The sequence below is a fragment of the Nicrophorus vespilloides genome, unplaced genomic scaffold (assembly GCF_001412225.1).
Source record: "Nicrophorus vespilloides isolate i.1.1-1 unplaced genomic scaffold, Nicve_v1.0, whole genome shotgun sequence".
Lineage (NCBI taxonomy): Eukaryota > Metazoa > Arthropoda > Insecta > Coleoptera > Silphidae > Nicrophorus > Nicrophorus vespilloides.
The window spans coordinates 196,725-212,540 of record NW_017100098.1 but is presented as its reverse complement, the minus strand read 5'-3'; the positions used below and the strand labels follow the sequence as shown (position 1 = coordinate 212,540).

The following is a 15,816-nucleotide window of genomic DNA, read 5'->3' as shown; positions in this document are numbered from 1 at the left end:
TGAATGGAATTAGGGTAAAAGCAAATGATGTATTTTCAACTGGAGCATATATAAATTATATTCATCGATCATCAATTAAACAGTTTATGTGCATTAGATAATTAGTTGACCTAAGTTAAATTTGAACAGGAAAGAAACTGATTTGCAGCAATCGACTATGGTGATAAGATGAATGACAATCGAGAATCCTTCTTCTTTCATCCTCCTTCTGCTTTTCACAGAGACGATTACAGTTTTATCACTTACCTATAAATCGGCTTGCTGCCTTTGTCGCGATACCACAGGACCATATAGACCCTATCCTCACGAACATTCGGTTCTATATCGCAAGGTAATGTTGCACTTCGCCCCAGAACTGCATCAACCTCAGATAATCCAACTGCAACATCAATGAGAGAAATATTATACATTAATAAAAACAAATAACATTTTTTTTAAATAATCAACACTACATTTTGATTTAAATAAAATAAATATAGATTTAGAATTAGAATTAGTAAATAACTTTAACAATCATTATGTAGCATTTGTGGAATAGATGGCTGTGGAATATGTAGCAAATGTATGCATGAAATATCAAAAGAAATACGACATAAATCTTTTCTGTCATTAATGATAAGTATACTCTGTTTTGAGACATTTTTAAGTGTTCCAGAAGTTTAAACATTCCATAAAATGTATCCAAATGCTTATGATGTTATATAAAAAATTACAATTGATTAACTATTCATAAATTTATTCATGTATTGTCAATATTTTGATGACCTGAACATTATGATTTTATTGCAACTTCGTATCAAAAATCGGAGTTGTTTTAAACATTATATAATTTTTTATGATTATAATTTTTTTTATTATTAATTATTTAATAATCTGTATTAATATGAATTACTTGCCAAAAACAATTCTAAATGTTACAAATTTTATTTATCATTCACGAAAGGCTAATGCTATGACTATATAGTCCACATGATGGACACACGAAAGCAAATCACACATGAGTATCTAGTGTTATAACGTTAAAGTAATTAGTAATCATGATGTTCCCTGAAAAATAGCAGCTGTAATTGCAAAATAAATATGTAAAACATATGTCTATGACAAATAGAGTTTTAGTCTGAATGAAAATTTTGATTTTAAATATATTGTTAAGATGATTTGCGATGCGTTTTTTGATAATATCATTTTTAATGTTCTCTCTAGCATAGTGTTAACATCGAATGGCTTTCAGTGATGGCAGCTATGAATGTGAAATAAGCATATTTTATATACAGAGAAAAAGAGCGTCGGGAGTCGAGATTTATACGATTCCATGAAGGGGTGTCCGGGAAGCCTGGGCACATTAGGAAACCGATTTGAATCTGCAAAGCAGAACGCGGCAACCGCCTCCGTCCCCACTGTCTCCACCATCCACCACCCTTCTTCCACCCTCTCGCCACTTTTGCGCCCCGAGATTCGATTAAGGATGAATGGAGCTATTTTCCTGCTGACTGATCAGACGGCGACGCCGCACACCATACGACAAAATGGTCGCAAATTAACAAATTTATATCCTAATTAGCTGCACATTCATTAGGGCCCGCACGGAAAACGGCAGCCGCTCTAGATATAATAGTTTTCATAAAGGATTTTGCTCAGGAAACTCATTATATTCGCGTATTAATTTCAATCCTTCTAACGAATCAGCAAATTATCAAAATGATGATTGTCCCAAATTTTCTCTTAATCGTGCTAAAACTGGCATTACGTCAGTTTGTGCTTAGTTCTAACAAACAAATTAATATTTTAACAAAATACAATGTGACATTATTGCGCATCATTATCTTGCTTCCCTTTCAATATTTTTTATTTTGTAATTATATTTTCAATATCATTCAGAATTCTTATAAAATGTGAGGAAAATCAGATCACTATAGTCAAATAATGTAAGTTAAAACATTATTTTAAGAAGGGTGGTAAATACAGTATATAAACAATGTTGCTGCCAAATTTATACATTTTTTCATTTAATTAATTAAATTTAAGTTATCTTTTTAAATACGCAAAAATATAAGAACAGTAGATGTTTTAGTCTTTTAAATAAATGATCATAAATATGTTGATGATATGATGCAATAAATCTTTTCGCAAGGAAACGTAACGAGATAAATGCACGATGTTTAATGCATCATTTCATCATTATCTGGAACATGATACATGGCCTCCGGACAGAAATATTTATTTCATTTGTAAGATGATAGATTTAGTACCTATTGACCTACAATAATAAATATATTTATATACTAATATTTTAGTATTTGGTAGTCTTTGGAAGTCTTCCTGCAAAAATATTTATATATCGTTTCATATATAGTATGGATACAGCATTATAAAATAATTCCACTAAGTCGCCGAATTGATACAAGTAACATAAACAAATATAAACTTCACCGTGTGAGAATCGGAAAACAGTTCCTAGTGTTATTGAACATTCTAGTTGCATCTTAGTGTTGTTTGTGATCACGAAATTTCCAAACTTGTGTTTACATTTTATTTGTGTATTTTTTGTACAAAATTGTGCATGTCTCCGAATAAAAAGCCAAAGAATTAAAAGAACCATAGATATGAAAAGCAAAATCATTAAAAATCGAGACCATGTTATCCTTTTTTCTTCGGCAAGGAACGCATTATCGTAATTTACATTAGTTTATATGAGAAAACGTGTTTCACTATACGACTAAAAATCCGGAATTTTTTTAACGGATTAAACAAGTTAAGGTTCCATTGTATTTGAAAATATGGATCGATCAGTTCTTGTCGCATCTCGAATGCCAATCATTTTGATTCTGTCGCGTGTTACCACCTTACGCTCAGCTTACGTCCTCGATAATTTGCTTTCGCAGTGTATTCGCACTGTATTCCGACGATGCACAAGGATCCGGTTCAGTCTATAGAAATACCAAATCCCAGGATAACAGACGAACGATGTCTCAGTTGTTCAATCAAAGATCTCAGATATACGGTCTACCCGAATTGTGTGCAAATATCGGATTGGCTCCTTACAATGCATCCTTCAACTACAGACTATTCTAATCATTGATGGACTAATTCCATCACGAACAGGTATTAGTTTAATTTCACAACTAAGTCAACTCTGATTGGCCAAAGACGAACTTCTAAACTTGAACAGTGGAATTAAAACTTCTTGTGTGATCGATTGACTGTTAACATCATCAAAAGTATTATGATTTACTCGAAGATTGTTCTTAAATTGTTAGTTTTTTTTATCTTTATTGATGTTATTACTTATCGAACTGCTTATTATTATGGTATAGCTATTACATTAAATTATATTTATAATTCACTTACTTGCTTTTATTGCTTTCATTTGTTTGTTGCCTATACCATATATTTTATAAACACATTTTTACAATGAAATTTAATTATAAACAAGCAATATTATGCAACAAACTTTATTACGTCTGCGGTTAATTCGACTGATTTCGGTTTCTGTCGATATAATGAAACATCATTAGTAACAATAATAATCATAGCAGATGATGATTATAGATGTAATTACTTATTATTAGCATAAATCTCCATGAGAATACCTATATTTCGCTTGGGTGTGTCAGACGATCAAGGATTATATTAACTGCGATAATTACATTTCTCACAAGGAATACATCAAAAATGGCCTCCAGCGACTGCGATATGTGCGTACGATATTAATCAGGGTGGAAATGTTCGAAGCAAAGGAAATGGGAGGAAGTTGGTGTGCGTAGGCGCGTTAATTCATGTTAGTTAATTGATTTTAGTTTTGGCATTGATCTGTAAACTGTGGCAGTGGTAGTGGATTAGTAATTGCATTGTTTACGTCAAGACTTGTGTGGTTTTGGTTAGGAATGTTCGCTCAGTAAGCTGTCGGGTTGCGATATGACCGCAGGAATACACGTCGCCATAATCTCAAGGAAAGGACCGGACAAACCACCCTCAATCCCACCATGTTAACAATGTTTCGCTACCCTTCACCTTTCAAGCATTGCTCTGTACGCTACATAATAAATTAACAGAGGGCACTAATGAGACCCTAAGATGCGCCCTAAATAAACATAAGTTTTATTGAGCAGGCTTTGATAGGACCATTACACTTTTTTAAGGGTCATTCAAATAAACACCCTCACCTCAACTTCTTCTACGCTCTCACTCCTTCTTGCTCGCACATTTTCTCCTTTCCGTTCATTTTTTGTTTCTCAAGTGTATATTATATTACTCCCGAGATGCCGCACAAATACATTTCATGAACCGTGTTTAAAGCTCCCGTTTTTTGTAACCGCGCATTAAATAGGCACACTTACTTATATTATTCAGTAATATTCAAGTACAGCTTGAATTTGTAAATTAGTCAGATTTTCAAAATATCCTTGTTATATATATGGAGTGAGGCCCCGAATAAGTAAAAAAAAGAAATATATTGTGATTTGGGGCTTGAATTTACACGGTTAACTGACCTTAGATACGCTACTGGTAGATGAAAATACTTTTTGACGGTTGTGTAAAGCTTTCACAGGTAAACTTAAACATTAACCGCTAACCTCAAGCCCTACACACCTTTATAGCAATAAAAAGCTTATTTTACGAGCAACTCGGATAAGGCGATGAAATGTTGGTGTTTTTGTGGCAACTATGTATGAATCATTCGTTTTTAAGGCCTTCCCAGTTCTATGACGTTTTCATATTATTACGATCAGACATATATTTTTTCATCAAAACCTGCGATCATATATAATTTACATAGATCAAAAGTAGTTTTTGTTCTTTTGAAAATTGGTTGATACGCAATGGTTAAATGAGGAAACTCAAATAAAACTTTATCTTTGGGGGTGTTAAGTTAACAGGATTCTCACTTTTTCCTAGTTCCCATTTGAGGCAAACAGCGAAAAAAAGAGGGACAATATAAGATATCGCCTTGCCTTCATCTGTACCATTGAACAGTAAATGGAATACTTAGCGATGTCTATTGAGTCTTCCCGTATTGGTTGAAAGGCAATCCGGCAACACAAAGAAGACAACGTTCTGCGCAATTACCGAGAAGAGGCCGACAACAATGGAGGGACCAAAACGCGCCGCACTCTTCTCCTTCAGAACATCCAAACACCTTATACTCGCCTATTAATTATTCATTTCGCCCTTAAATGCTAACCATTTCGAACCTACATATATATTATACGTTATAGATAAGATTTAAGATTGACTGTTCGGTACTAATATTATAAATTGTTAGACGTACATGTTATAATTTTGATACTATATTCTAAATCAAGAATAAAATATTTACAAAACTCTTGTTCTATTCAACATGAGATATAATTATTGGTATATAAAATATTTTTTTGTAACTACTAGTATTTTCTATTAAGTCAAGATCTGTAAATAAGCAAAACAGATTTTTTAATTAATTATTTTCAAAATTTATTTGAGAAAAAAACAAACTGAATTTTTTGGAATTATTTTACAAATAATTGAAGTGAGAACGCATTGTAATCAAAAATATTAATTAATAATATAGATTAAAGTATGATATAATAAAAGAAGAAACCTTTGATCTCGGTTTTCCTTTATTTTCTTGCCAGCACTATCCACCTCGACAACCAGAGAAAAATGAAAAAGCAGATATACACAATTGAAGAGGAGAACCAAGGCGAGTTGTGTATAAAACAAATTAGACAAATTAATTAAATCGAAAACAGAAAATTACGTAGCGAATTGAATATCGACGGGGGCCTCCGTCGCTTTGAGTAGACGGGCAACTCATTATTTTTATGAGCCATTTGTTCAAAATTAATTTCAACTCTGTGTGAGAACGTACGCCCGGTCCTGGGTCTTCCCCTTTTAGCAATTACCATGAGGGAGATGGTGAAGCAGGGAGAAAAAAAATAACAGAAGGAGAGAAAAACGAGTGCTGGATAAGCTGGAAAAGGACGAGTGGTCCATTACTAAAATCAATTTATTCGCCCTTTCTACATTATCAATTGCATCCACACATCTCGGATCTCAGCGCCATCTATGGTTTGCAAATAATTACATATAAATATTCCAAAAAATAGTGTGCGCACTCTGGTTTTCCAATTAGAACAAATTAATCGCTAGAAGGCAATTCAATAAAGTATAGCTTGAAAATGGAGCTCAGTAAAATCCTTTATTGCCAGAATAAAAGCCAATGATAAATGTACTTCGAGATTTCCTCGATTTTTCTTTTGCTCCATTTAACGCGGTTCATTTATCGCTTTAAATATTAATAGACGATGCTGAAAATTTCCTCAGTTTGTATGCAAAATTGTTTGAAGAAACTATATAATTCTAACTAGTATGCTAAGTTCAATTCTCATCAGATATGCATTCGTGTTCTATGTGTGAGAGTGCTTCTACAATTGCTACTGCCATAACTATATCATTAAACATTTCTCTTATTGCCTTCGCCGCAACTTCTCAGCTTTGTCATAACTGCGTGCCCTCAACTACGTTTATAATTTCCTTCGTTAATATTGAAACAGCATTGATGTTTAAAGTACTATATGTGTACATGCGTATACATCCTTTTGCATTAACTGCTTATATAGGGTCTCTCAGCATGAATTTAATTTGGATAGTTTAATTTACATCAAGTAGACATATTTAGATTTACTAATGCTATTGCAACAAATTATTCAAGGCAGTCCATGAACCGCAAGCACACCTACAAAAAAAGACAGCTTTACAACGTCATTAAAGTCACAGAGAGGTATGTACATCATCTTTTACTGTCTCCGAAATATTCACCTTTTTGTTGCTAATAAGTCGTAGTACTTAATTATAAGTGCTAAAATGTTTATATCGTCCAATTAAGAACATTTTTTATGATTTAATTAAAGTCTGATGTATTAATTATGTTTCAATTATATTATTTCTGCTAATTAAACAATAGGCTCCTTTTACCATCGGTTTTCGTTAATAAATAACAATTTCCAATTTCCATTTACGGAGCTTATTTGCTGTTTTTTATAGTGCGTTCCACTTTTTCTGCAAATTTCTTTTCTTTTTGTTCGCACTTCAAAGTGTTCTCGTTTGAAATGAAAGCAAGAAAAACAAGAACAATAAAAAAAATATATAATGGAAGCAAAGACAAAATACTTAAACATTGACAAACGACCTTCTTTTGGCACACCCTTCACTTGGAATGAAGGCAATGATGTCTTCTATCTGCTTATGACAGGTTAAACAAAAAGGATTTGTCCGTTACGTGGGGCTGTATAAAAATGGGAAACAAAATGAACTTTTGACGCACAAAGTAATACATAATGAATAATCGGTTCTGCATAATTACTTGATCAAAGGCAAATTCCATTTGCCTTAATATTAGCGAAAACATGATTAAAATTGATTTTCGATCCAGTCTGATAATTGATCGATTTAATAACAGGGTGCTTAATAAAATTTTAATTTGCTTCTACGTACTGTAGTTTACATTCGAAATACATTACAACATTACAATTAAATCTATTTTCAATTAAACGTTCCTCATATTGCAAACTAATGTTGACTGATTGATCTTTTCCATTACCATTTAATCTTTATCTGCTGAACATTTACGTGCACTAAATTACTGGTGAGCACAGTACAAAGCTTCTTTCCATCATAATTTCCTTAGTCGTTCTACTTGATCATTTTCCTTTTTGATAGGAATAAGTTGTGCGTACGATGGATGTGAAGTGGAAGGCGGAAATTGATTCCTCCCTGCGGACCGGATTTTAATTAATTTAGGGCTGGAAACCCCGCAAAAATGCCAACGAAGACAGGCGAGAAGTCTGGAAGTCAAAGTGTCAGGGCTTACTCTAATCCCAAAGGGTATCAGCCCTGAAGCTCCCACAACACCGCACAGCGAAAACCGAACTTTTACATTTAAATTACGTCAGCTATATACTTTTCTATTGTCCACTTTGTTTCCTAATGCACTGAAAAATGGAGCATTAATTATGAAACTGATTTTAATTAGTTTACTTTTTATATATAATGGTTATAACTTTATATAAATTTAAATATCAGTTAATCTATTAGACAAATATTTAAATTAAAATGAGTAATTAATGTGCATAAACAAATTTCATAATTATTAAATTTTAATTTATTTCAAGACTCTTCTAACGATACATTCTACTTATTCCAGTTGGAATATTATATTAACCAACATACATCTTGCAATATTTCGAAGAAATGCAATAATTCATCAAATGTCTGCAATATAAAATAAATATATTAAAATGCATAAAGTTCAGTTAAGTAATTGCATAATTTTGAAAGAATTCCAAGGGAAGAGGGGGGAATTAAAGTTTGTATATAAAAAAATGAATGGATGCGGCTTTGAAACTTTAGAGTTTTAAGTAATAATTATTTTCAAGTTCTCGGGGTTTAACGAGAAAAAAAAATAGATTAAGAAAGCTGTTTGTTATTTGCGCTGACAATCGGCAATAACTTAAATGGAAAAGAATTTCGAATAAATTTGAAAAATTGTGTAAAGTTGTTGTCTATATAGAATTTAAGTAATAAGGACCTTATTAATAACGTAATATTAATATTTGACTAGATAATAAGCAACGGCAATAAATTACGACAACGTAGTTTGATAACTGGGTGTCTTGTTTTCAGTGCTTTGTATACAGGGACAGTGAGAGAGTTGTGTGACCGGAAGTTGGTCAAAGAGGTCCCTCTGCATACTCTCTGATTACATCCTCTCGTCGCAACCGCAGACTCCATGAAGTTTGTAGCAGCAAAGAAGAAGCGACGACAACAGCTAGTATGACGCAGAAAGGTATGGAGTGAAAAAGGAAAGAAATGGTAAAAGGACAATCAGGATAACACCATTATCAAATCGGCTCTACGTGCGTTTACAACTGAAAGTGTTTTCAATTTCGCGGCTGGTGCGCGCGAAAATTTCAATTTCGCAATTCGTTCCGACCAAAAGATCAATCGTATGCATATGAGGCTCACTCCACTCCAAGCAGATTCCCCGATACGGGAATGACGAAAGGTTTTCCCCGATTTGAATTTCTCACTTCTATGCTCACCATATAGCGCGCCCTTTAATTTAGGCGCAACGAAGTTAGAATATTTCTTTTTACTTAGTAATTTATTCGCTTTCAAGATTACATATACCGTTTTTTTTATAAATACATTATTCATTACTTGCTATAAAGTAATTACACTTTTCTTATACAATAAATAAATACAAAATATGTATATGATCAAATAAAATGTTATGTGTTATTCAATCTGCAACAACAATATGAATACATTCATAGTTTATAAAAAGTACGTTTTAATAATATTTGATTGACTAAACTGGTAAAATCTAAAGTCAAATCTTAATAAATAATTTGATTATATCAAATTCTAAGTGTCTTCTTTTCGCGTTCATATCGGACGGAGACTTTGAGAGTTGATGGGCGTCAAGAATTCGTATATTACGTAAGTTCATATCTAGTGCGCAGCGAATGTTACCGCCGCATTTTATCTTTGGCAAAGGTCCCTCGCCCCCACCGTTTGGTCGCAAACTGAAATATTTCCGTTTTTGATCGTTTAGAGCACGTCGCGCGATGCACGCCCCCATAAAATAGTCCCGCGGTGAATTCGGTCGCTTTAGGTTATAGTATGGTCCTCGGGAACTTCGGAAACAAGTCACATTTGTTCCGCCACAAACTCCGGCTGGAAAATAAAATTCCTGAGGGCCAGAACCCTTCCCTCCACGCCACCGCCACCGGCTCTACGTTGCGCTGCGCTGCATGCAACCACGTAGCAAAAACAAAACTACCGCATATTAAAAACATGTTTGTTTTCGGATGGTGCACAAAAGGAGGACGAGATCCTTGAAAAAAAATCACATATGAATACAAATTGGTAAACGCGGTTTTCGCTTTTGTTGCTTTCTTCTGTGATATCATATCGATTCGTTATGTTATTCTTCGATTGTTTTGAACTGCAGTGTTCAGGTGAATTCAGGTAGAATACATTGAGCTTTCCACTAGGATATTGCTGGAAATATTAAATTTTCAAACTAATTAAAGTTTGTAGTGTACTAGTAAGTTTCAAATGTCCATGCGAACTTTGAAAAGTTATATTTGATTATTGATATAATGTTAGGAATTTAATAGCAACATAATTAATATTGTAACCGTCTTATGTAAAAATTAAAAGAAACTAATAAATACTAGAGTTTCTACAAAAACCAACTTTTCAATTTTAACAAAAAATACGCGCACCATTTTAGTTAATGAATACATCGTAATATAATTGTAATAATTAATCATTCAGAGTTAAAATTAAATAAAAAAAAAATGCTGGAGATTTAAATTAACAAACGCATAGTTTGAATATATTTCCATTCTTAATGAGACCTGTATTTGCATTAACGATCATTCCTTGCTGTACAAACCAAGCTGGTCACACGATTACCATATTAGCAATTGCATAGAAGGTCAGAAATTATTTGGTTTTATTTTTAGTTAAGAAAATTTCTTAGAAACTTCACTAAATTCCTGCATTTAATGAAAATCCCTAACCACTATTTCATCATAAGTAATTCACAATGACAAATTAAGTAAATTAAAACGAATTTTACAACTTTACATGTATTTTTTTTACAAAATATATTTATTATAATAAAATAATCAGCAGTTAACAAAAAATAAAGCACAGTCCAATGTATGTCCAATTCTTGAAATTGTATTTCCAGGAATTGAATTGATTGCAATTTGAAACCGTTATCAATGCGCATAATTTCATAAAATCCAAATTAACCGTGGTACAAATAGCATGTGCATACACAAATGTACACAAATATATTTATTCTTCGTTATATTTTTTTTGTTTTTCGAGCGTTGCACCCATCCATTCATTTTATTCGATTCCGCCGATGTTATAATCCTATAAATTTGCACATCGACTAATTACACATGCGAATTTTATCATATGAAAATCTGAATTAAATTCATGGATTAACGCAACTGTGACGGTATTCGAATTTCCATATTCATCGATGGCAAATGGATGAAACTGATGCGGTTAGTGTAATTGATAAAGCCTTTCGCCGTGCGCGATTTGTTGCCATTCCGTTGAAATAATAAAGAAGAACGTCTCGGGGAAAGTTACTTTTTCAGCTAATAAAGTTCGTCGGAACGTCTGCGCCGAGGAAGTTTTCCGAGCGGAAATCCTTGTAAATTGCTTTTCCTCCTGGATTATATTCGATTGTAACCAACGGTAGGAAACGATATTTTCCTTAGTTTTTGTTTTCTTCTTTCGTTTCTTATCGCATTCCAACCCACCTTTTCTCGAGAAAAATAGCCAATCATTAATTAACCACAACTACGCTTAGGAAAACAGTTTCCAAATGATATACATATACAACTATGCAATTTTTTTGAAGAGACTAAGAACCAAAATGTTTGACATAATTGATAGCTTCAATGATTGCAATCCGATCATTGAAGCTATTTAAAGATGTTTTCTATTGTAATACAAGTAAATCAAACTATTCAATATATTTTCAAACAATAAACTGTTTTTTTTAGATATTGCTTGATAATATTAACATGTCTGTGTGTACCTACAATAAATACGAAATAAAAAATGTACCAAGGGATGAACAATTAAATAAATGTCTAATGCGTTCCTATAAATCGGCTAGCTATGCGGGACCGATTAACTATCGACATATAGGTGTGTAATTACATTCGTAATGGGCCACCCTCTAATTACATGTGAAAGGTCGAATTAAGGCTGTACCGATGCACGCCAGAATCCGGCGACAATGTAATTAAGATGGAATTAGAATCCGACTGCTAATAGCGCACCACTTTTCAAACCCTCTCCCGACCCCCTCGAATATACTACCTTGCCACTCGGGTTTCCTGCGTGAAAACTTATTTCTCCACCCTTCGCCGTAGAGTTTACAGCAATATTTATGAATAGATTACTCCAGATTACACGTCAAATAATGTAACCCGGTTTACATCCTAAATTATTCACGCGGCAAACATCCAGATAAGTGCCTCGCACTATGCCAACCGGGACCCGGCATTCATTATGTAACACCTCGGGCTGCGAAGACAAGCTTTTTCTTTGTTGCTGCTTTTTTCTCTCTTGTTTCAAAAGCATACACCGGGCGGAGCAAGTATCAACCAACAAAAAACCTACTCAAATTAAAATACTCATCACAGGCAGAACCCAATTACTGTGCACTAAACTTTTAAAAACAACATTCGAAAAGTTTTCATTTCTCGCATCCAATTAATAACGAAATTTATTTTGAACACGTTGTACATTTATACGTACAATTTATACGGCCTACAAATGTAGTTGCTCTAATTAAAAGTATATAGAAATTATTCTCAACCAATTTTAATTTATATATAAAAGTAATATTCGTATTTAATTATTTTGATATTCTATTACCGCTGTAGGGAAGATATAAATTTATTTAAATAAATTGCAGGGCGACTAATAGCCGAATGGTTAAGTCGATTGAACCGGCGCCGGTTCGAATCCTGGTCAAGCCAGGCTATTTTTGAGCCCTCTCGGTGCTTCAGTCGATGGACAACGACAATGTTAAGGATAGCAGCAGATTCACAGTCAAAGAAAATAGTGGAATCGCAGAGCATCAATATACTACTGAAGTTAACCTACAAGTCGACAGCCAACAAACAAATTAAAAATCATCATTGTGGTATCCACCAGGAAACATTATCCATTTAATGTCAACCGCGATCTTAAATTTACTCAATGTTCACATTGATGAACAGACTGTGAATAAAATTACACGACATACAAAAAAATGCAAATCCAATGTAAATCAACGTATTTGAAGTATACATTGGCCATCTAGGAAACTGTTCAAATAATAAATTGTAATAATGTAATGGTTAATTTAGGGAACTTTTTCTACCTCGTTCGTTTGCGACCATGACCCTATTTTTCTTATACGTGCGAGCAAATTCAGTCACGAAAAAATAAAACTAGAACGAAATTTCATTAGAATACAAGTCTGTGCTGACCCCAATAGTTTCATAGATTTGAAATAACTGTGCTAAATATACATGTTAAAAACTTATGAAAACTCTTTCATTAATACTTTAAAGAAATGCAAAAGAACCAAATTAAATGATTATACATATACTGAACAATTTTAATCAACTTTTAATCTATTATGTATTATTTAATATATAATAAAATATTTATAATATAATAGTAGAAAAAAACTAAGTCGAGTAATTTATCCTTGGGCTGTCGAAGAGGTCCTGCGGTCGAACGATATTTGTCTTAATCCTTCCAATGCGGTGGAAACGTCTTATCTCACCCGTCTGAAGATAAGTCTTGAAAGATGACTGTCGGGGTTGGGGTCCGATGCTGCACTCTTTAAATAACGATAAACCCTTGGCTAGTTCCATCGTCCTTTTTCTCCGCGCTTCTCCCATGGAATTTAATAGATGAGAAAACAATTAAACTAACTATCGTTCAGTTTAATCAACTTATTATTGTTTTATTCTCAATTTCCATGTTACATATTAATATTTCTGTAATGTTATATTTAATATTGCGATCATAATTTGATTTGGACATTTTAAGATATTGGAAAGCTATTTTTATTTTTTCATATCATTATAAAATTCAACAGCTCAATCTAAAGACATAAGGACAATAAGAATCATGCAAGGATTCTATGTTAATTGTGAGTTAATAGCAAGCTATTGTGAACCAGAATGAAATTCACAAATAAAAGCATGTTTGAGGTTTCCAGAAACCAAACAATCATAAAGCAAATTGTGAAGTTATTTTTAGGCTTCGGTAAGAATAAAAATCTCCAATATTGAAATAATAAGCGTCTTTTCAAATACTACATTTTTAATTAATCATCATATTAATTTGATTAATTTAAATGTATATACTTTTGCAATTGTAATTAGAATTGTCAATATTTAGTTAAGATTTATTGTTGCCCATTAGCAATTTATTTTATTGGGAGGCCAGTATCTGTTTCCTCTTTTTTTCATTCCCGTTACACCCTTCTCACATTTTTATTTTCATCCATTTGCAGTAGCGGCGCACTTAATTGCACACACTTTATTATACTAAACATAAAACGAACAAAACGTGAGGGTCTGAACTCTCTTAACCTAATAGCTATTAAGTCCACCTCATTTGTGTGTTGTGTGCATTTGCAATGGAAATTCGTGAACAATACTTTGTTCAGAGGAATCGCACGCAAACCCGCATAACATACGTATCCAGGACAAATACAAACAGCACATAATTAATATTCGCGCAAATCCCTAATTTGATTAGATCGCCGTAAACTGCCACAGCCTTAAGGACGAAAATGAGGTGTGTCCTTTCGCTTGTAGTTCTCATCACATGCAAAGCTTTCTTTTTTGTTCACTAATATTTTTATGGTCCGATATACTTATTTGGCTGACGACTGTGATTTATGTATCCGCTTGTAACCTGTACTTTGGTATCATCAGCGTAAATTTTAAAAGTCGGGGATTCCTCGACAACGATGAATACTTATACCACCAACACTAGCTCCCTTTCAATCGATACACATAATTCTAATAACATTATGCAAACAAGGGTATTCTCATCAGAAAGAAAGTGCCTTCAGAAATTCGGTTTTATTATCGGGAGGGACTCACTGCAACCAATTTCGTCGGAGTGAATGTAATTTACACGAATGCTCATTGCGAATTGCATGCACGAGAAAATACATATATTATATACCACAATGAATTAACATGGAATATATCATGTGCAGTATAATGAGTAAACAATAGTAGCATCCATCGAAGCCTAGGAAATCTCTGGTTCTTGTAGATAAAGTGTAGGGTACTTTTTATCTAAATTATATAACTATTTATATATTTAACAAGTAAAAAGAAATTTATAAAATTATCTATAGAAAAGAAGAAATAATAGGCATAATTTAACTTATATTAGGTTAAACATACTGGTGTTTTGGAATCAGTGAGAGAGATGTTTATTTTCAGTTGGAAAAGCAATTCAATAAGTATTTTGTAAAACTTGAGTAACGTAATTGAATAAATTCTTTTTGTTAGCTTACAAAATCCAAACACCATTAATTATGCCAAAAAATTGAATGTTTGCATTTTTTCTTCATTTATTGTTGGAAAAATGTTTATATTGGTGATTATGTAAGTAGACAGTAGCTATTTGCAGAGCTCTCGACTTTATTTACATTACGAAAGTTCGTGTGAGCAACTTATTCGGGGAAAACTGTGAACGAAGTCCTTGAGGCTAAACCCGTTGTTCCTTAAAACTGTGTGTATGCACGGATAGACACACAACCACCATACCAGTTCATGTTTATATATATATACATTTATATATACGATGCTGGAATTAGTTGGAACATACTTCAATTCCCATGTGGATTTTAAGAGTCCGGGAAGGGCAATGGGCGATGGTCGAGATGAGATGAGATGCCCAGAGGGTTAAGCCTCGCAGGAAGGAGGCCGCAGGGCAGGGACGGTGGATACGTCGGGCGTTTGGCCGCGGCTGAGGCTAACAAGTCGGAGCCGTCACCCCGCAACAAACGACTCCAGCAAACATCATTTATTCCCGGCGTAGCGTGCGGATGCACCCGTTGCTAAATGGACATCATTATTTACCAACCCACTAGTTGATGTTAAAGTGGAATAACGCCGACACCGGTCCCCCAATTAGTTTCAACTCGGAAGGTGCTTGTCCTAGGGAGCCGGGATGGCGGATTAAAGGAAAACTTGTCGAGTCCAC

General features: G+C 33.5%; 1 protein-coding gene across 1 annotated transcript in view; it reads right to left on the bottom strand.

The window, feature by feature from the left end:
- The window catches only part of LOC108567884 (hemicentin-2-like), a 104,942-nt gene that overhangs the window by 56,083 nt on the left and 33,043 nt on the right, over positions 1-15,816 (bottom strand). Inside the window, exon 2 of the mRNA XM_017928600.1 lies at positions 247-379. Within this exon, the coding sequence (XP_017784089.1) occupies positions 247-379 (133 nt within the window). The remainder of the gene's footprint in view (positions 1-246; positions 380-15,816) is intronic.